The sequence below is a fragment of the Anastrepha obliqua genome, chromosome 5 (assembly GCF_027943255.1).
Source record: "Anastrepha obliqua isolate idAnaObli1 chromosome 5, idAnaObli1_1.0, whole genome shotgun sequence".
In the NCBI taxonomy this organism is placed as follows: domain Eukaryota; kingdom Metazoa; phylum Arthropoda; class Insecta; order Diptera; family Tephritidae; genus Anastrepha; species Anastrepha obliqua.
Window position 1 is genome coordinate 77101417 of NC_072896.1, and position 22351 is coordinate 77123767.

At 35.1% G+C, this 22351-nt stretch overlaps 2 protein-coding genes across 2 annotated transcripts; both read right to left on the minus strand.

The window, feature by feature from the left end:
* Positions 1 to 7488: 7488 nt before the first annotated feature.
* On the minus strand, positions 7489 to 10526 carry LOC129246929 (adult cuticle protein 1-like). Its single transcript, XM_054885682.1, has 2 exons — positions 10449 to 10526; positions 7489 to 8739 (listed from the first exon to the last, which is right to left on the minus strand). Exons 1-2 carry the CDS (start codon positions 10452 to 10454, stop codon positions 8338 to 8340), a joined length of 408 nt encoding a protein of 135 aa, XP_054741657.1. The 5' UTR covers positions 10455 to 10526; the 3' UTR covers positions 7489 to 8337.
* A 6054-nt stretch (positions 10527 to 16580) lies between these two features.
* Positions 16581 to 18623, minus strand: LOC129246930 (adult cuticle protein 1-like). The gene is made up of 2 exons (XM_054885683.1): positions 18546 to 18623; positions 16581 to 17264 (listed from the first exon to the last, which is right to left on the minus strand). The coding sequence occupies exons 1-2, from the start codon at positions 18549 to 18551 to the stop codon at positions 16884 to 16886; spliced, it is 387 nt and encodes a 128-aa protein (XP_054741658.1). The 5' UTR covers positions 18552 to 18623; the 3' UTR covers positions 16581 to 16883.
* Positions 18624 to 22351: the final 3728 nt, after the last annotated feature.

Consider the following 22351-nt stretch of genomic DNA (forward strand, 5'->3'; position numbering starts at 1 on the left):
AATTATGCCAACTTTTATACTAAAAAATTCGTTGAACTTCATATGCCGCACCACAAAATAATTGCAGCAGCAATAAGTTCAATATGAATACGCAAAAACCATAGTATAACTAAACTACAACAATAACAATAACAATAGCAGTAACAGTAACAGTAACCGTTTAGCAGCAGCGACAGCGGCAGCAGGAAAAATGCCGGGCGCCGGCTAAACTTCAAATTGTAACGAAACTTGTCTGGTTACACATTCAAAATATGCTAGCAAGAAACACAGCTACAGCGTCCGCCCTGAGTACAGCAACAATAGCGCTAACAAAAACAATACATTTGTAGTAGAACTAGAGCAATATTGGGTGTTGGTATGTTTGCACGCCTGTCAGCCACCGCCCTGCTCACTCACCATCTACCTACTCACAACCAAAACAATCCAATAACCTTTCACTGCTGGCCACCAGCGCCGCCAACACCACCACCACATAATAGATATGTACAAATTTTCGAACCTGAAAACCACTCAACTCAGTTCAATGCGTCTGTGCAGTACTGCACTGAATTGCACTCTACTCTACATCCAGTACGTGAAAAGCTCAATGATCAAATTTAAGCTCAGTGAAGTATTTGACCGATAATGAGTTATGAGTGTGGCGGGAATGTTGCATTTTGAGCGGCGAAGTCCAAAAGTATAAAACATAAATGTGGCAGTAAGCTGCAAGTTTGGCGTTCTGTCAAAACAACAAGCCAGCAGAACGGTAGTTCGACACATACACATTGCTGCATACATACATACGCGTATATTCATTTGCTAGGCATCCGACGTCGCCTCAATCACAGCAGCTCCTTTGCCTTTAGCCACCACCGCACCACTCAGTAATGTTAATGCGCAAACTGCATATAACTGTAAGTAAGTAGCCGTGTTCGGTGAACACATCAGAAGTGTAGAACAGTAGAGTGCAAAGCAAAATCTGTCACTTGGCAGAGTAGGCTAACCTGAGATGGCAATAGAACCGAAAACAGTGAAAGTTATTGCAAACCAGCTGAATTATTGGGAACAAAGTGTTTGAAATATAAAAATAAATAGACTGAAAATAAATAGTTGCCTAAATCTAAATATCAGAGACCCGATTTAATAGTTATCTTTTCTTAAAATGAAAAAGTTAGGTTAAACATTTTGTCGTATAAGAAAGTTGTCGATGTGCTCATGATCCGCAGGATCTCCTCACATTTTTTGTAAATTGTTAAATTATAACTGAACACTTTAGATTTGTGTTTTTTTAGTTCGCTAAACTTAGACCAAAATAAAAGTTATTTCACAATAATAACCAAACAGCTGTCTAAAATTATTGGTATGAAGCGATTGCTCTGGACCTCTAGAATCTAAATATTTATATGTTTGATATAGCATATTTCTGATATTGCCCAACTCTCACATTTTAAGTTACAATCATACTCTCAAATAATTGTAGCATCAGGAATTTATGACCAGTTGTGACAACTAATTTGTTCCTCATTTAATTTTAATAATTTTTTTTATTTTAGGACTTCGTTCTCCTAGAAAAATCGTATTCTTTTAAGAATAAAACTATGTGCAAATAAAAAAAATGCAAAAGATTTAAAATCTTTAGAAAAATTTTAAGCATGCAGTTGTACAGCCTATTGGAGGCTGGTATGGTACAGTGAAAGTTTAAAGTGGCTCAAAAATGCCGTAGACCAAATTTACAACCCCTTCGTAGGTTGCATTCAATATCGAGAAACAACTTCATTATCAACACGCCCTTTTCAAGAAAATATCAAAGCAGTAGTAAAATATGAGTGTGCCACTGAAAAAGTGTGAGTGTGTTGAAAATTGATAGAGGAAGAGGAGTCAGAAAAAGTCATCTTCCTATTAAAAAAAAAACATTTTTTTATTAACTTATTTATTACTTCGCCGATATCTGCTTTGATTTGAAAATGCTCATCCTATTCCAAGTCATCAAATGAGCTAACTGTGTTTTTGTTTTTATCGCCAAATTCAGTATCTGAAATAGGTCACTACTATCAAATCAGAATAATACGGGCACTTTCTCTGTAACTTACTCACAATTCTGACCGACCAGACGGTGAATGGTCGTGCAGAAGCCACCAACTACAAATGAAAAGAAATTCAGGCATACGAAGACCTAAAACGTGCGGCACATAGTTGACTAAGAAATCCTCAATTCAATTGCAATGATTTTTACCGTCAATGCCGTATTATTTTTAATGAAATCATGAACTTTTTCGATGTGACCGAGTTGCAGACCGGCGACAGTAGTGCGTGACTGCCGTTCGGTAGAACTCGGATTCGAAATCCAATGAAGGCATGGAAAATCAAATTATAGTGTTATAAGCGTTTTCATATAGCAGTTGCCTCTCAGTCTAATTGTGCCATGAAAAAGCTTCTCATAAAACCTATTAGTGGGTCTTAAAGGTCTTTTTTTTAATTTCAATGCAATCGTTCACTTGTTATGTTGTATTAATTATGTTACAAAACACATAATTGCAAGAGACGAATTATTTTACATATAGTTATTTTCGAAAAACTCCTTTATAAACCCTTTTATAAAAAACACCTCTGTAAAATATTGCACATACATATAAATGCTAAACTGTTCTGCTTGCTCGATCCCTAGCTGATACTATAGGGTATTTTTTAGCTTCATGAGAACTATCAGCTGAAAATAGCAAACTGTGTTGGCATTTCTGTTCAGTAAGTATGGGCAAGTCATCATAAATAGTTTAACGCCTGAACAACGCTTCTAAACTGTGGAAATTTACTTTAAACAAACTGAAATGTGTTCGTGAAGTTCATAAAGCACTGGCGGCGTCTTTATTTCTTTCGAAATTGGGAAGGAGCCGCGGTTACGGTGAATGGCGAGCGCTATCGAGCTATGCTGACTGAATTTTTGTTTTCAGCGAACAGACCTAATAAGCAACAAACTACCCAACATGAACATAAAACAACAGTAAAGCATTTTTCACATAAAACAAATAAAAATAAACGTAAAAATGTAACCAACCGACTCAATGCACCCCAGTCACTCTTTACGAATAAAGGATTAATTTTTTTTCTTCACACATTTATATTTAGTTGCGTTTAAATCTCAATTAACGTTAACATTAGTTAAGTGCCATAGCCAGTCGTGTGTTTATACCGTTAATTTATCACACAAGCGCTTATGCATGCCATGAAATGCTTGTGTAAAGGTACTTAAATTTACAAAATCGTATTCCATATATATTTCAATACCAATAAAATACATTGGAAAAACTATAGAAGTATATTTGATACAGAATTCTATAGACCCAGCACATGTTTTAGAAATATCTCATATATTACCAACTTAAAAAATTTAGCCCGAGTAAAGTAAAGTAAAGTAGCCAAAAATTGGCCGAACTTAAATCCCCTTCAAAATAATCCGAACTAGATGCTCAAGGACCTCTTTCCTCAAACGCTGCTAAGCTTTACCCAAGACGTGGAATAAAAATCACAATTTTTTTTTTTCTGTAGCTCAATGCACTTCGTTCGCCGTTTTTCAAGTTTTCAGATGCTTTCCAAATAACAATTTTTCTCAAATCTCTAAAATTGAACGTCATTCCGCGTAATCATTCAGCGCAAATGTCTTACCGCAGAGCCATTTCTTCCACGGTAAATAGTCGCAAGTTGCTAGATCTGAGGAATATGCTGGATAAGTAAGCAATTCGTAGCCTCATTCATTAAAGTCTTCCATTGTGGACCTGTGTGCTAGTTCGTTGACTTACGGTTGACTTGACAGTTTTTTTCGTCAAATGTGGTCGTTTCGATCTTATACTCGTAGTATATTCACGTTGGGCAAAAAACATGAGTTAAGGTTTTGTGTTTATGAAGAACGGTCAAGTTTTCACTTTGAGAGCTAATCACCTAATATTGCTGCCCCTAATCAATTATGCACTACAAAAACTTGAAGTAAAAGTAATAAATCACCCAGAATAGAAGGAACTCTTGGAAAAATATATCAGGTGGATTTTAAGAGCTTCAAAACTTAATACAGAATTATAATATAAAACAGAAATATTGTTGGGATTCACTTTTTGTGTTATATTGTAATCTGGTAGATAATTTTATGGAATTTATTTTTTGTATATGATATCCGGCATATGACCGCCGCGGCCACGAATTACATGATCCATCTGATCAGTCCAATTTTTGACTACTTTTTCCAATAAACCTGAATAATTAATCTAAATGAGTTCAATCAGCAAAAATGTGACGCAAACGACGATAATTTGGCTTCAATCCCTGAACGGGGTGTATTTTATAGGCACGTTAGCCAAGTTCCTTACGTAAAATTTTCCATGTAGTCGAAGGACAAAGTCCAAAAAGTTAAAAAGACGATGAAATGAGATTTCGAAGTTATTGTTGTTGTTCTAGCGGCATAAACATGTACGAGGAATGGTGCTGGAGCGACAAGCTCATGATCGGATATAAATTCGGCTCATTCCGGTAAAGTAGAACAGACTCTCCAGGAAATGGACATTTCGGCATATTCTTCAACACTTCGCTCTATGAACATCGCGAACAGATTTAGTTTTTTTCAAAGTAAATTCCCCCTATTAGGAAGCGTTGTTCTGGCGTTAAACGATTCATGATGAATTGCCAAACCTTACAGAACAGTCTGCCATTCTAAGCTGTCAAACCATAGTTATCGATATCAATAGTTCTCATTCAGATAGAAAAACACCTGATACAAACACTTTCGAATGCATATACCATTCTCTACTAATTAATGCGAGGAGGCGAGTAGTGTCAAGTTTGTTCAGTCCAAAAGAACGTCATATATAGTACAAGAGAAACGGAGTTAATTATGTCGGGGTCCTTTTTATAATTTCCTTAAATTCATTTTTTCAACAACAATGCAATAATTTAATCACGTTATATTTTTGAGAGTGATTCGAAGCTTTTTTAATAGTACAACTACGCTAAGAAAAAGTATCCAACGATGATGATTCCTCCAATACTCCTTCTCACGCGTACCAGTACCACTGCCAACCTTATGAGTCATGCGACCATCGAGTAGATTAATAAATAGTACAAGTATGTACTTGTGCATTCAAAATGTGGAATTTTGATTTAAAAAATAATATTGTCGTTAAAGAACAGTGTTGTGCTTTTTTTTCAAAAACGGTAAATTTCAAAAAAAAAATTATTTTCGACCCTAGACTCTATTTTCGACCAAAAAACTGCAACGTTGGAATTGAATTTATTGAAAATCAAGTTCTTTTTATGTCCATAAAGAACAAAAAACAATTTATTTAAAACAAAAGAAACATAATCGACTCAGATTTGGCCCAGTTCCTCCTCCAATTTATGGAGTGCGCCTTAATATTTTTCCGCAAATGGAGGGATCTACAGTTTTAAACCGACTCCGAAAGGCAGATGGGCATTTATGAGGAGCTTTTTCATGGCAGAAATACACTCGGTGGTGTGACATTGCCTGCCAAGGGGCGATCGCTATAAGAATCTTTTGGTGTTTCATGAACGGAAATTCGAACCTACGCATTTCCGAGTGGTAGTCACGCACCAACGCATTTGGCTACCGCGGCCGTCGTTACTTAAGCTTTTATTCTTCAATTTTTATTTAAAAATATTTTTACGATGAATATAAAAAAGTTATTCTATTTTGAATTGGAGACTTTTAGATATGCAAATTCAACCTTTCTAACTCTCTAACGCCCCTGTAAAGGGCGAATTCAAAATAGTATAACTTTTTTTATATTAATACCAAAAATATTTTTAAAAAAGAGTAGTAATGTAGTAAAGAGTAGTACTTTGCGATGCCGTTGTGGAAAATTAAAAAAAAACTTTACCTTGCTCAAAAAAAAATTAAAAAAATGGCCAAAATCTGCATTTTTTTACTATTTAACCTCATATTCGTTTTCAGCATAAAAAAACCTTCAAGAAACACCCCTAGCCGTGTTAGAAACTGTACCTCGCAGGACTGGATTATTGGCGCCCACACCCTTCATTGGGTGTATGGCCGAGCTCCTCTTCCAATTTATGGTGTGCGTCTTGATATTTTCCCACAAATGGTAGTTTTAAGCCGACTCCAAATAGCAAATTGTGCACCAAAGGTTCTCTAAAAAACTGTGCGTGTAACTGGCAATAAAACGTAAAACTCTGGCAACATTGTTAGGAATATATCTTCAAGTTAGAAAAAAATCTTCAAGTAAATCTTCATGTAAAACAGCTCATGGCATCAACGTCAAAATTGTTCTAATGACAGTTATTGTTTATAAGCCATCAAAAGCATTTGCGTCTCACTTTTGTTTTGTTGTGTGATTGCGTTATATTTGGCTGGTAAATCACAACCAGCCATTGTTCGTAAATGTTTGTGTATCGCACTATAAAACGTTACAATGATACTGGTAACATTGCAAAACGCTATGGAGGTGGACCAAAAAAAACCGCAACAACGCCAGAAATGGTTCGGAAAGTGAAGGCTCGACTTGAACGAAATCCACGTCGAAGTGGAAGAAAAATGGCCAAAGAACTGAAAATATCGCAAGACAAGTTCCAAAAAGCACACGATCTTTCCCCCCACCAAAAAAAAAGTTCGGTGCGAAAGAGCAAAGGGGACGTTGCGCTTGCACGAACGTTGCGAATTTTCTAACATTGTGTTTTCTGATGAAAAAAATTTCCCAATTGAGCAGTTCATAAACACTCAAAACGATCGTGTTGACTTGACCGAACGCTCATACGAGAATTTGACCCTACGTATGGCCACTCGAAGCAATTTCCCATCGCAAGTAATGGTTTCCAATCGTTTTCATTGAGCCTGGTATCAAAGTGAGTGCGACTTATTATCGGGAAAACGTTTTAGAAGCTGCTTTAGAGCCGTAGACACGCAAACATTTCGGTCGTAGATCATGGACGTTCCAACAGGACTCGGCACCGTCTCATAAAGCTCGTGTGAACCAAAAATGGTTAAAAAATCTTGTTCCACACTTCATTTCGTCCACACAATGACTTTCGAATTCGCCAGACGCAAATTCGATGAACTATTCCATCTGGTCCATTTTGGAGCGCAAGGTGAGGACCAAAAAATATGCCAGTATGGATGCGCTGAAAAAAGTGTTTATACGAAAATGCGCCAAAATATCTCCAGATCACATTCGTGCAGCATGCAACTCATTTTTTGCCCGTTTGAAAGCAAAAGGTGGTCATATCGAGCTAAAGTGAATATATGATAAAAGTGTAATAATTTTTGAACAATTTTGTTTTTGAAATCAATAAAAACTAATTTCACACAAAAAAGATACACACAATTAACTCAGCCTGTATTAGCAAAAAAATCGCATGAATTTGATTTTATAAAAATCTTGCAAAATATTTATTCAAATCGAAAATATTCAATGACCTTCAGTTGACACATTGAATATTTTACAAAAATACATTTAAAAATAAAAATATATATACATATTTATAAAATTGGGCATATCTAAAAGCCTCTATATATCAACAGAGAAAGAGAAAGAGAGAGGGAGGAGAAAGTAAAAGAGAAAAAGTTTAGAAAATTTAGGAAAGAAAGATATCTAAATTCTCTTTTAATATTTTTTTATTGATTTTTTCAGCTACTTTTTGCATATAAATGTTTGTATGTGTGAAAAAAGAAAAATGTTGTAACAGAGATAGTAAAGCTGGTAAAGTAGGATTTCGTGTTTAAAAAGCGGTAGATAGTGACAGATAAGCAGACATGCTTATGTAAGTTGGTGAAAAGTTCTCAAAGCTTTTGCATGAAACTAGAGTAAACACCTGTTAGGATGCTGTTGTTGGTTGGATGTTGTTGTCCTTGTTATTTCAATTATTGTGGACTTTATTTTGAAAATGGCATTTCGCATCCCACTTCAGAATGCGGTGAGTTGTTTTGAATCCCATTTTTTTTCCTTTGTCGGCGTATCGGCAGACTTTTGTGACTCAGTTTGCCCAAACACCATTATTACATATGAATGAGTATGATTACCTAAGTAAATAACATTAAGTACATAAATGTATGTGTGTACAATGTACATAGTATATTATTTAATATAAAAAACATAGATATGCGGGTTGCGGTGCGGTTGCGGTTGCGGTAGCGGATAACGGATTACGGATTACGGATTACGGATAACGGAGTTTCATATCAATTATTATTAGGATATGCGGTTGCATCCTCCGTTTGGCATACGTGTCGTACATGTTTTGTGTTTGTTGCATATATAATATTTGTGTTCACTTGTATTTGCGCGGAAATGTTATGACCTTGGTGGGGTTCCTGGCGACGAGGTGAAAAGATGACACACGATGCGCTTACCAAGTGCCTGGAGCTGGTGCCACATTCAGAGAGGTCGCCGAGTTAATGTGTCCGGCCAATGGGGCAGTGTGAATGGCACCACGAGTTTTCGCCACATAAACACCTGAACCATGACCCAAGGCATGTGGAGCAGCAATAGGAGCAGCAATAGCGGCACCTGGTCCTTGACTAAGAGAGATGCCGGGAATGCCACCCCACAGACCATGACCACTACCACCCCAGGCTGTAACAGCAGCTGGTGCGCCCCAAGGACCTAGACCACCCCACGGGCCAGCCGCGAGCAACGGACTCGGATGCACCGATGAGGTCACATACGACACGGCCGGTGCAATTTGAGCTGTCAATAGAGATGAGTGCACGCCCACGGCAAGAGCCAACATGACTACGGCAACAACGAACTGGAAAAAGGAAAATAAATATGAGTGAGAGATAGTAAGTGTGTTGAGAAGTCACAAAATAAGTTCTTTTAAGCGCTGGTATTAGAATTTGAAGGTGATTGGCTGGTTTTTGGTGAATATAATAAAAATAATTTCTACTTCTTTTTTTATAGATTTTCACGTTCAGAGGCAGTTCTTTTTGAATTTCTTAATAATATGTTCAGTTTTATTTTAGTTTCTGGGTTTGGAAGATTTGAATAAAAATCTTTTTTTATTCCTTTTCCCAACCACAATCGTTGCTTTTTCTTTAATTTTCAGTCTTGGAAGACTTGAATAAAAATTATTTCATGAAAAAATTATATAATATTTTTTTATTCCTTTTCACATCGACAATTGTTTCTTTCTTCTATAATTTTTAGCCTTGGAAGATTTGAATAAAAATATATTTTATACTATTTATTATTGATTCTCACTGTCATAAATGTTTATTTTTGTGGTTTTATTAATAATACTGTGCTAAAATGTTTTTTTTGCATTGTAGTTAAGTCTTATTATTTTCGAAAGAATATTTGAAACTTTTCTTCATATATAAGCACAAATCGTTCAAATGCTACATAGAAGACTTCTCTTCGTTATTCTTAATTTTTTTAATTCATTTTATTTATAATTTTATTCAATATTTTTAATTTGTTTAATTTTTAATTTCATTTGGTTTTTATGTCATATATCAATTTTAAATTTCATTTGATTTCACTTTATTTTAAACAATTTTTTTTTTGGTTTTAATAAAAACAAAATTTTGCCAAAAAACATTTTGTTTGTCTTAAAACGCTTAAATCGTAATAAACGCTACTACAGTAACTTTTGTGGAATTAAATTAAATGTTCTAAATATTTTCGAATCTTGTTAGAACCCTTTCCTACGAAGTCTTTTGCTCACAAAGAGTTTTTAAAGAAAAATGTGTATCTTTTTTTGGCTTAGTAAATTTTTCTAATATTGTATAATAAAATATTTTTTTCCAAAAATAGGTGTAAATTGTTGATATTCTTAGTAGAAGACTGATTTTTTCTACTTTTTTATAAATTTTTTTCAAATATTTTTTTTAATTTTTTTGTTTACTAAACAATTTTGAAATATTTTTTTGTCGAAATACGCAGTACACTCACTACAAGAACTTTTACAGAACTAAGTTTTTGTATACCAAAAATTTTTGAATCGTGGCAGAAACACTACGTACAAAGTCTCTTACTAACAGAGCTTTTTTAAATCTTTTTATTTTTATTTTTAGCAAATTTTTGTAATATTGTAAAATATATTGTAATAAGTACAAGTTATTCATATCCTGATTAGAATACTGATTTTTTTCAAAATCTTTTTTTATTAAAAAATTTTATAAACTTTTCTATTTGCACTGGCAAGTAATTTTATAACGATGAAAATTTTTAAAAACGAAATTTGTTTCAACATATTTTATTTTTCTGGTGTCTCGATGGCCTTTAGTCACGAAAGTGTATTCTGCAGTTGCATATATTTGGTAAGTATTTTTTAATTCGCAATATTTCACTACTAACTTTTTGGTTGAGTATTTTAAATTATTTCTTCCGTATGTTTATATTTTTTTAAGTTGTTAATTAAGCTCATTTAGTTTTTTCTTTTGTAATATTTTTACCAAATGTTTTGAAATTTCACAAACCTTTAAATTTTTTGTTTAATTTACGTTTTCGAATTACCTTCATGTTTGCTGATTTAAGCGGAGAAGTTAAGAAAAGATTTGCTGTACGGCTGCTATACACCCAAGAAGTGTTGACTTGATTCTGATTTCGAATACGAAATTATGCCAACTTTTATACTAAAAAATTCGTTGAACTTCACATGCAGCACCACAAAATAATTGCAGCAGCAATAAGTTCAATACGAATACGCGAAAAATACCATAATAAAACTACAGCAATAACAATAACTGTTTAGCAGCAGGGACAGCGTCAGAGGCAGCGGCAGCAGGAAAAATGCCGGGCGCCGGCTAAACTTTAAATTGTAACGAAACTTGTCTTGTTACACACTCAAAAAATGCTAGTAAAAAGCACAGCTAAAGCGTCAGCCGTGAGTACAACAACAATAACATTTGTAATAATAATAATATGAATGGCTGTTTGAATGCAAAAGAACTGGAGTAATGTGTGGTGTTAGTGTTTTTGCGCGTCTCTTAGCCACCGCCCTGCTGACTCGCCACCTACCTACACACACAACCAAAACAATCCAAATAACCTTTCACTGCTGGCCACCAGCGCCGCCACCACTAATGTTTCATGCATATTAGAGATGCCAATATTAGCGGAAAATTTTGATCCCGGGAATTATTGTTATTAATATTTATTTATTTTTATTATTTTTAATTAGCCTTTATTAGTATTATTTATACTCTATTTTACACTTAAATATTCTTAATCCTGTTACATTTGTAGAAATTGGACAGCGTGATTTACAGGTTTTTAATAATAATTATTGTCAATCGGGATAGCTTTAAAGTAGTTCTGGGACTCATCTTGGAAAACAGCTTTTTTTGTTCGAGATGCCTGTAAAGTAAATAGTTCTGGGTCTCAAATTGAAACATAACTTTTTTAATTTGAGTAAAAGATTCAATAACTGAAAACACCTAAACATACCATGAAATAAAGTCATTCAAAATTTAAAATAAATCACTAATTTTATAACGCGGACAAATCTTAAAGTTGTAAATTTCTTAGTCACAAATAAAAACCCTTAAAAATAATATTAAATAAAAATTAATTAATTGACTCCTTCGCAAATATTAATAATGCAGTTTTCATTTCAAATCAATTTACACCATATTTTCAAAAGTAAATAAAAACAAAAATTTCTTGAAAATGTTAAAGTTTTTTTTTTAAATACAAGTTTGTAAATTTTCGATATTTAAAATTTAAATTCAATATTTAAAATTTTTCGGGATCCCGAAACTCACACAGCCTAATGTCGGTGTTGTTGGGACCTGAAAAACACGGGGATTCCATAGTATGTATATACATATATACATAGCGAATTTCCGAACCACATAGTCACTCAAGTCAATTCAGCGGAGCTATGCACTACTGCACTGAACTGCACTGCACTAAAATAAGTACAATCGATATGATAATATCTCAATGACCAAATGTAAGCTCAGCTAAGTATTTGGCGGTTGATTTCATGCACCGGTAATGCATGTGTTGTGAGTGTGGCGGGGGTGTGGTGTTTTGAGCGGTGAAGTCCAAAAGAATGATACACAAATGCGGCAGTGAGCTGCAAGTTTGGCGTTCGGTCAAAACAGCAAGTTCGCCTCATACATAGCCACTTGCTTGGCATTCGAATGTGCTAATGGAAAATGCTACAGCTGGCTTACCACTACGCCAAAAGCACTTGCACTCCCTCCTTTTGCCTTTAGCAGTGCACCACCCAATAATACTATTGCGCAAACTGCAAATAAATGTAAACAATAAAGTACACAACATAAAAAATACCTACAACAAAAACACAGAATTTTTCACACAAAAAAATTAATTAAAACGTAGAAAAAATTATGCACAACTGAGTTGGTTAGTTAGTGGATGCATTCCACTTACTCTTTTAGCAAATTATTCATTGTTTTTTTTTCTTAACACATTTCTGATGGCGTTTAAATCTTTATTAACTTTGGCATCAGCTAAGTACCCATAATTGGCCATGTGCTTGCAGTGCTAATTTGCTATCACAAATGCGCTTACACATATTAATCCATGGTTCAAAGGTACTCAGAAGTCCACAAATTTACACCCCAAGTACTGGTACCTAGAAGATAATTAGAAAGAAATATATTATATAAATATAAAAACTTAATCTTAAAATTGAAAATAATTAAAATCAAATCCATTCTTAGTAGAATAAATTCATTCCGCCTGAACCGCTTGAAACATTTTTGTGATGTGACTGTCTAAATGACATAATACAGGAGTTGCTATTTATATTTCTGGTCTAACAAATAAAAATTGAACACTGGTGGTTGTACTCGTATGTTTTTATTGCTCCTCGCGATGATCAGTGCACTTTGGCATTCGCTTAAACCAATTGACCAACAAGCACTTTGCTCAGTCGCTTTTCAAGGGCGTTTTTTAAATGGTGTGGGAGCCAACGTGAACACATTTTTTTTACCAGAAGGTGGTCATGCAAAATCTTATTGATGCTCCTATACAGACTCTGGTGTCCGGTAGCAAAATTTAAAGTTTCTCCCTAACCGCTTAGCGTATGAGTGGAATTCGTTATTCATGCGAGTAATTTAGTCACGACGTCGCAGTGGGCGGGTGAAAAACGTGCGTTCGCAATCGAAGCCTGTTTAAAGGCCAATGATTCGTATGTAACTGAGTGCGAATGAGTCATAGAGACATAGAGTACGAATGAAAATAATGCACTCATTGCTAAAAGTTTGCAATCGTGTCAATCCGTGCGCAAGAGATCGGATGCCCTGGGATTTTTGAGAACTATTGATCATAATATGTCACAGAAGGATCTAAAGATTCATCCCTTCAAAATTTAAGTGGTGCAGGGGCAATCGCGTAAGCCTAACGATTACAATTTGCGTAAAAATTTCTGCGAGAGAAAGTTGGAGCGATTTCCGTTTTCATTTAAATGGAAGTGTAAATAAGCAAAATCACAGTTATTGATCACCGAAATGACAGAATCCACCATTAAAACATTAACAACTTTTCTTTTTTAATTTAGCATTTAATTCCTAACAAATGTTGTCCTTTGGAGCTTTGAAGTAGTTTAACAATTAAATCGATAAAAGAATGAAAAAAATAATATACAGCATTAATATTTATAAAAAATCCGTATTTTCATGAGCATATGAATTTTTTATCAAAACAAAGCAAAATTTCTTGAACAGTGTTATTTGATAAAAATCATTTACATTTAAAAATATTCTTATTTCCCGCAACGATACCATGAAATGGAGAAAAAAATTACTCAGAAAAGACAATCACACCAATAAAACAAAAACAAGGCAAATTTATATAATATATAACTATATATGTATGTACACATATCTATATATATTTATACTTAGATCTTGCTTTTTTCAGTTACATCAACTGGGATTTAATAAATTTTTCTTTATTTGATTTTTTGGATACCTCAAAATTAATGCAGTTTATGTTTTCGAAGCAAAAGAAGCTCTTATTTTTACTATGCTGCTTAGTGTATGAGACTCTCTATTTCTGTGAGGTATATATTATATATATGACAATCGGTATAATTACATCTCTCTATGGGCTCTCAAGTTAACTTCGATATCACGCGACGATATGTTGACGTTCAAGTGTCTTATAATGCTTAATCGTCTTCAAATTACTCAACCGCCATGATTACAACAGCTTTCGCACTGGAAATTTACTTCTGCAATATCTGAACGTCACTGAACGTCAGTTTTTTTGTCTATACCATCCGCCTATGGAACAAACTACCTCTTAAGCTCAGGACTACTAAAGATACATGGCACTTTAAAATAGTACCAATTAAATATTATTCACAGTAAAGGATAATTTCTACTATTTAATCATTTGTCTCTACTCTACTTCGGTAAATTCTTGAATTAATTTTTCTTCAAATCTTACTCTTACTTATGTCATTTAATTCTAATTTAATAAATTTTAGATGTCAAGTTCAAATTGAATAAATTTTTTATTTAAATTTGTATGCATTATTTTGTAACAACATTAGGATCTAACACTAAAATACAACCTGTAATTTATATGTTATACTAAATAAATAAATACAATAAATATCTCTCTTAAATTTATCGCCCGTTATAATAGAAAAACTCTCCCGATCTCTGCGTTTGTTAATAAAATGCCGTGGATTTTGTTGTATTTCGAAATTCCTATTCATTATTGAGGTTTTTCTATTGTAAAATTCCTTACCAGAGTTTTTCAATGGAAGATTTTTCAAATTAGCTTTTTTTCATCATTAAATAAATAGCAGTGCTATGTATTTAATCTCAGGAGATATTTCTTCAACAACAAAATTTTATTTTTTTTACAATTAAATATATTTTAGTAATCGAGCTTCTTGAGACGTCAAAAAACTGAGCTGTACATAAATTATACTTATATTTTCAGACTTCCCTTTTTTTCTGCAAAAATTTAAAAATTCTTTCCTTTCTTTTAGCTAATTTTTTATTAAGAACTACCTCAAAAGGGAAAAATTGCCTCACTGACTTCTTGGGCTAGTATTGATTTTTTTACCTTTTTTGAAATTTTTCGAGAGTGGTTATGAAGTTGTGAATACTTTTTTCACTGAAGTTATATATACTTTTTTCCCTTAAAATTTTTTTGCAAAATATATTTTTTTTCGTCAAACAACAAACTAAGGCAAAATGTTCTCTAATGACATGAACTAAAAAATGCTACATACGAACCACGGTAGACTTCCACAAAAAATGATGGCAGCCGTCTTTAGGTGACGCACTCATTAACTTACTTAGTAAAACCACTTTTGGTTAGTGATTTCTTTAAATTTAGAAGAGATGAGGCACTTTATGTATCTTACAGTACAGTTTTGCCTTTCGACATGTTTTTTCTGAGTTACCGGGCCACTACAACGTTTTAATCCTACGGTTTTCCAAAAAGACTGTGACCAAATTAATTTTACGACAAAGTGCATGGTCATGCAAAAATATAAATATGTCCTTCCGAAACCATTCTGTAGAAAAAGGTGTAATTTTATTCTCCAAAAATTTTTATTAATTATAAATTTTTTATAATGGTCCTTCCACAAAGTAGCCTTAACGGCACGTATCCTTCCAGCTCCCTGGCTGTTTCATACGTTGTACAATGCCGCCACTGTTATATTTTCGGTGTATAAACCCAACCTTGTCGTTGAGATGACTCATCTGAAAAGCACGACTATTGTACAATTTTCATAAACAAAAGCAAAGTTCAAGTAACTATGATTAAAAACCGAACTGCCGTCAATCTGTGTCGAATTCTAACGAGTTTTTGTCTTTTAATTGTAAGGCAGTGCAAGTTTATTTTCTTTATAGTGATTTAAAGTCATACAAATTTCCGCTTTTGTAAAGTCTGTTATAATGAAACTATTACGAAGACTGAATTCTCAATTACATTAAATGGTTGCGGTATAAATATAGACAATGTTGCGTGGAGAACAGGTGATCTAATGTTTTCAAATAAATGACGAAACAAAAACAAAAAAAACACTATATTTTACTATTCCACCATAAATTCAACCTGACATTGGAAACAAGCCGCTAGGATTTGATTTTATAAAAATCTTGCAAAATATTTATTCATATTAAAGATATTCCACAATCTTCAGTTGACACATGAAATGGCTTACAAAAATATATTTTTCAAAGTTATCAAAATATATAATATGTACAAGTGCCTTATAAATAATAGGGCTCACATGAAAGCCTCTATATACTAGAAGAAACAGAGCTAGGAAAGGAAAGTAAATAAGAAATGAAAGGAAGTAATTTAAGCATTTATTTTTTATTATTTTTTCCCCTTCTTTTATATATAGGAGTATACTTGGGTGTACGAAAACAAGTAAAATAGTGGAAGACACTGAAAGATTTTTTAAGAGATATGTAGGTTCGTAGAAAGTTCTCGTTGTTATTGCAGTTGTTGTGGACTTTATGTTTTTATATTTCGAAAATGGCATTTCGCATCCCACTTCAGAATGCAGTGAGTTTTTGTGAATCCCATTTTCTCCTTTCTGGGCGTATCGGCAAACTTTTATGACTCAGTTTGCACAAACACCAATATTACATAAGAGTTTGATTACCTAAGTAAATAAGATGAAATACAAATATGTATGTGTGTACAAGGTACATAGTATATTATTTAATATAAAAAACATAGATATGCTGTAGACATTATGAGTTGCACATCAGGTCGGTTGCGGGTCAGGGTGTAAGTTGCGGTTGTGATAGCGGATAGTAGATGGCAGATAACGGATAACGGATTACTTAAAACGGAGTTTCGATACAAGTAGAATACATCGTGCGGTTGCATTCCTCGTTTGGCATCGGTGTCATCAAATAGTTGTTATTGTATTTTATGTCGTTGTTGTGACGATTTATTCTCCAACGAGGTGAATCGATGACGCCGAAACGCTTACAATGTGCCTGGAGCTGGTGCCAAATTCAGAGAAGTCGCCGAGTTGATATGTCCGGCCAATGGGGCGGTGTGAATGGCACCACGAGTCTTCGCCACATAAACACCTGGACCTGTGCCCAAAGCATGGGAAACAGCAATAGGAGCAGCAATAGCAGCGCCAGGTCCTTGACTAAGAGAGATGCCGGGAATGCCACCCCAAAGACCGTGTGCGCTAATGGCAGCTGGTAAGCCCCATGAACCAAGTCCAAGTCCAAGACCAGGTGCGTGCAATGGACCAAGTCCCGGGGTCACATATGACACGCCCGGTGCGATCTGAGCAGTCAATAAGGATGAGTGTACACCAACGGCGAGAGCCAACATGACTACGGCAACAACGAACTGGAAGAGAGAGAGAGAGGGAGAGAAATAAAAGTGTAAGTGTGATAAATGTGAGTGTTAAATCAGGAGATATGGTACGATTGGATAAATTATTCAAGAATAATTGATTATTATTACTCAAGAATAATTGATTATTGAATAATGTATTCAAGAAATATCTATGCATTTACAATGCCTTTTTTTTAAGTTAAACGAAAGTAATTTAAAAATATTTTTTTTTTTTAGTTTTATTTTATTTTTTGTTTAAAGCGCACCACAAACCAACTGAGTGGACTCCTTCAGTTTGACTTTAAACCTGAAAATCAACAATTGACCAGATATTCACAATACGCCAAGTCTTGGAAAATGTACATAAAATGAGAGTTGGCACACACCATCTTTTGAAAGCCGCATCCGAAAACGCGAAAAGAAGTTGCCTATGAATGAATTAACATTCACGCAAAACTAATACTACTTTGCAAAAATACGTTCTGCAAAACCAGCAGTTCCATCAGAATTGAAAGTAATTTGATAACAAACGACTCCCGTGACTCTCACTGTGCGACTTCTTTGATCTGATGCTGGAAAAATAGTGCAAGTTGCTCGCCTTAATCCCTCATGCACCATTTATTGTAAGAGCAATTAATTGCAGGCGTATGCCGATGACTTCATCGGATAAAGAAACAAAGCGAATGGGGTTGGTGGTGAACGCGGCGAAACGAAGTACCTCCTGTCATGAAATCAACAAACGGCACACTCGCGTAACAACACCGATGTCACCATTGACAATCTTGATTTCGAAGTAGTACTTCGTTTATTTAGGAATTCCCATTAACAGCGATAATAACGTCAGCCTTGAAATCCAAAGGAACATATCTCTTGTCAACAAGTGGAGCTTTGAACTAAGTGGGCAACGATCAAACCCATGGTGTCCGAATGGATACAAGCACTCCGGCTCTAAAGGTATTCGACGTGGCACCAGCTGGTGGTAACTGCGTTGGGAAGATGAGGTAGAGAGCAACTGGGCTTCACTTAGTGTGTCCAACTAACCCCGGTTAGCACGAGAAAGAAACGACTGGCGCGCTTTCTTAAACTCGGCCGAAATTGCTCAAGCGATAGTCACACCAATTAAGAAGAAGATAAATATTGTAGTAAAATATCTTTTAGTACTAGATTCTTTCATAATATTTAATAACTTTTTTTTAACTCAACCAATTACGTAATTTTTTTCATATTCAATTTTTTTGACTTGAATTTCACAAAACTGTTACACTGTTTATGCACTCCACATCCTCGAATTACCTTCATGTTTGCTGATTAAAGAAGGATATAAGAAGAAAAGAAAGGGACTACTGTTACACACTCAAGAAGTGTTGACTTGATTCTGATTTCGAATACGAAATTTTGCCAACTTTTATACTAAAACATTGGTTAGACCTCAATGCAGCACCTCGAAATAATTGCAGCAGAATAACATATGTTCAATACGAGTGCGCAACAACAAAACTACAAAAACAACAGCAACAGCAACAGTAACCATTTAACAGCAGTGACAGCGGCAGTAGGATAAGCGTCGGGTGTCGCCTAACTTCCAAATTGTAACGAAACTTGTCTCGTTACACACTCAAACAATTCTTCTAAGTAAACCACACTGGCAAAGCGTCAGCCGGAACTACAACAACAATGTTACTTATGGCACTAATATGAGTAGCTGCATAAATGCAATGGGACTAGTGTAATATTTTGTGTTGGTGGTTTTGCACGCCTGCCAGCTAACGCCCTGCTCACCACCTTTCACTGCCGGCATTAGTTTCCGACTTCAAGTTCACTCAACTCAGCTTGACTTAACATCACTCCACTACAGCTGCGGCACTCGGCTTCACATTTAGTGCAAAAATATCTCAATGGCCAAAATTACGCTCAGTGTTGTGAGTGATGTGTCTGGTGAGGCAAGGTCTAAGAGAGCAACGATGTGCAAGTTTTCTATCGATTCGGCATTTAGTGGAAAGAGCAAGCCGCCAGAGTGACAGTTCACCATAACTTTCATTTGCTTGACATTCGATAACGCGTTAGGGATGGTAATAATAACCCTACCCAAGTACTATCCGCCTTGGAGAAAATATAGTATACTATATTGCATAGTACGGGACAAAGTGAGACAGGGCGAGTCCATCCATGTTTACACAGATGGCTCAAAGCTCGAGGGCAGGGTGGGCGGAGGTGTATATTCTGAACATCTGGGGATCTCCTTCAGTTTTCGGCTCCCCGATTACTGTAGTGTCTTTCAGGCTGAACTGATGGCAATAATAAAAGTCACGACACTGATACAGTGTGATGAGATATCCGGAAATGACATTGAGGGCAACTGTAGAGCCGATGAACTAGCAAGACTCGGCACTAAACTGTCTGACGAGCACATAGATAATGACATGGGGATACCCTTATAAACATGTAAGCTACACATCCTTGGAGAAATTGTAAAGAAAGCAAACGAAAGATGGCGAAATGAAGCAACCTGCAAAATCGCCCGTCAACTTTGGCCAACTCTAAATGCTAAAAGCACAGAATCTCTGCTAAGCCAAAATAAACACAGTCTTAGCACATTGATCTCAGTCATAACGAGGCACTGCCTAATAGGCAGACACGCCCAAAGGATGGGTGTGAAAACACATGACTTCTGTAGAAGTTGTCTAGATGAGGACGAGGAAGAGACAATCTACCGTGCCACTACCCTGCTCTATCCAGACGCAGGTTTACTATTCTGGGTAGACAATTTTTTAGTGAGCTAGAAGACCTCAGTACTATAGAAATCAGAGATATTTTAAAATGTTTGAAAAGCACACACTGGTTTTAGGGGATAGGGACAAGCTCCCCACGCGGCATCACAATGGGCTATGAGCCTGAGTGTGTCCCACAGGACAACCGCTTCAACCTAACCTAACCCATTGCATAGTATACTCTATTTTCTCCTCTGGATAGGCACTCATATTGCTCACCTACATTTCAAAGCTTTCAAACATAGTTTTAATTATATCCTGATGGCTTGCAGCTCTATTGCTTTTACTGCTTTTTAATACTTAATTTTAAGATTGTTCCGGACTTGTTTTTCATTAGCATTAAGTGAGTGCATGATTTCGGCCTTGTTCAATATTATTTTTTTGTGGTCCGATGGAAATACTCGATTTTACTTTAACTGCAAATAATTTGGGAAAATATCCGAGTCCTAATTTATATTTTTCGGCCCCTCTACTGGTTCGCGCTTGACATCTGAAGTTCGACTCGATGAAGCCATAATCGCTTTTGGTAATGTTTTCAATTCTGCCCTGCTACGAGTGTTGCATATGTAAAAGTAAGATGGGTATAATCTTGAAATATCCCATTACTAGCGACTTGTATTTGTAGTTTTCCACGATTATTTCCACATTCCCGTAATTTTCCTTACACATTACAAGGTATGCCACGGGAAAGCTAGGAAATTGGTTTCCAATGTAAAAAAGAACTGTAAAAAAGCCAAAACGGAAGTTATAGCTATGAGAAACAAATAAATACTCAGTGTTCTGAATTAGGCGAGTAATATATAATTTGCTAATGTTTTGATAAAAGTACTACCTCCTGCTTCTCATAAAGTCAATTAAAATCATCGAAACTTGTTAATCGACGTAAAGCAAACAAAGCAAACTTAAAAAGCTAAGAATGGATAATTTGGTGCTTTTCGATAACTCATATAAATAATTACGAGTAAGTTTTAGCATTTCAAGATAACTCCCTTCCTCGCTGAAAAAATGTAACGATAGAAAACTTCAGAGGAGTCTGGTACGATCCACGTAATTAGCAGCAGGCTCATAGTAGCTCAAAATTCGCAAACCTCATACGTCAATAAATGCTTCAATTATGAAGTAAACAAACTCAGGCACTCATTCACTTTGGTTCAATATGGTTCATACCTTTTTCATGGTAACTCAGTCACTTTTGGCACTAACAAAATAAGTGGTCGCGTGCTTATACTGCACCTACGCATATGGCACTACGTATTGAAGCGTGAAAAAATTTGTAATTTAACATTTTTCATATTAAATAATTAATGCAAAAGAATTTAAAAACGAATGTGGAATGAACTCGGAAAGATTTTTGAAAGCCATCCTTGAAAGTTGTGAATTATTATGTTATGAAATATAAATCATAACTTACAAAGAAATTCACTTTATTATTAAGAAATCATTTCACAGGCATTTTTTATTCCCGTTTAAGCCAAAACTCTCGTCAAGCTACTTTGGATTCCTGTTTCATAAACAAACTTGAAGAAATATGATATTCATATACATTTACGAGTATATGCAGAGTATAGTCCGGGAGAAAAATATAATGTCCAGACGGATACCTCTCTTAGACGGGCATCTCGCTTGAGCAGACACTTTTTACTATACTAAGCTTTAAGTATAAATTTCGGAACAAATTACTCTCTTTTTAGCGGACACTCTCTTGGACGGACGTTGACAGTTATTTTTCATAAAATTGTTACAAAAACCTCTATTGGGCGGGCGCAAACCTCTTATCAAAAGACATTAACATTTCTTTTCATAACAAATCAAACAAACAGAAATCAACATAGGTGAGCGGACGCAAACTGCTCTTAGGCGGACAAAATATAAAAAATGTGAGTGAGCAGTTACTTACATACATACTTTATAAATGCAAAAAAGGGCTGATGTTTTTTCAAGCACACATTTATTCTGGTTTACCGCAATAATTAAATACTATTATCTCTGGACAAGGCAGCATCTCAAAGCGAATGCCAAAATAATTTTTCTACCTAGTAATACGACTTCAAGTTGCCAGCCTTTTAATCAAGGAGTGATTCGAAATTTTAATATTTCGATATAAATTTAAGCATTTATGTTAAGCATATCTTGGTAAGTTTAGAGACTGGCTCGACTGAAAAAATATCTTCGAGGCATCGCATTTCGTAAAAGAAGTTTGGGCAAAGGTTTAAACGGAAACCATAAAGCAGGGTTTAACAAAATTAGGAATATGTTAACTGAATTCGAGTCCGAAGATGACTTAGCACCAGCAACAATGGCTTCGTTATTTGAGTTATCAGAGATCCTTGG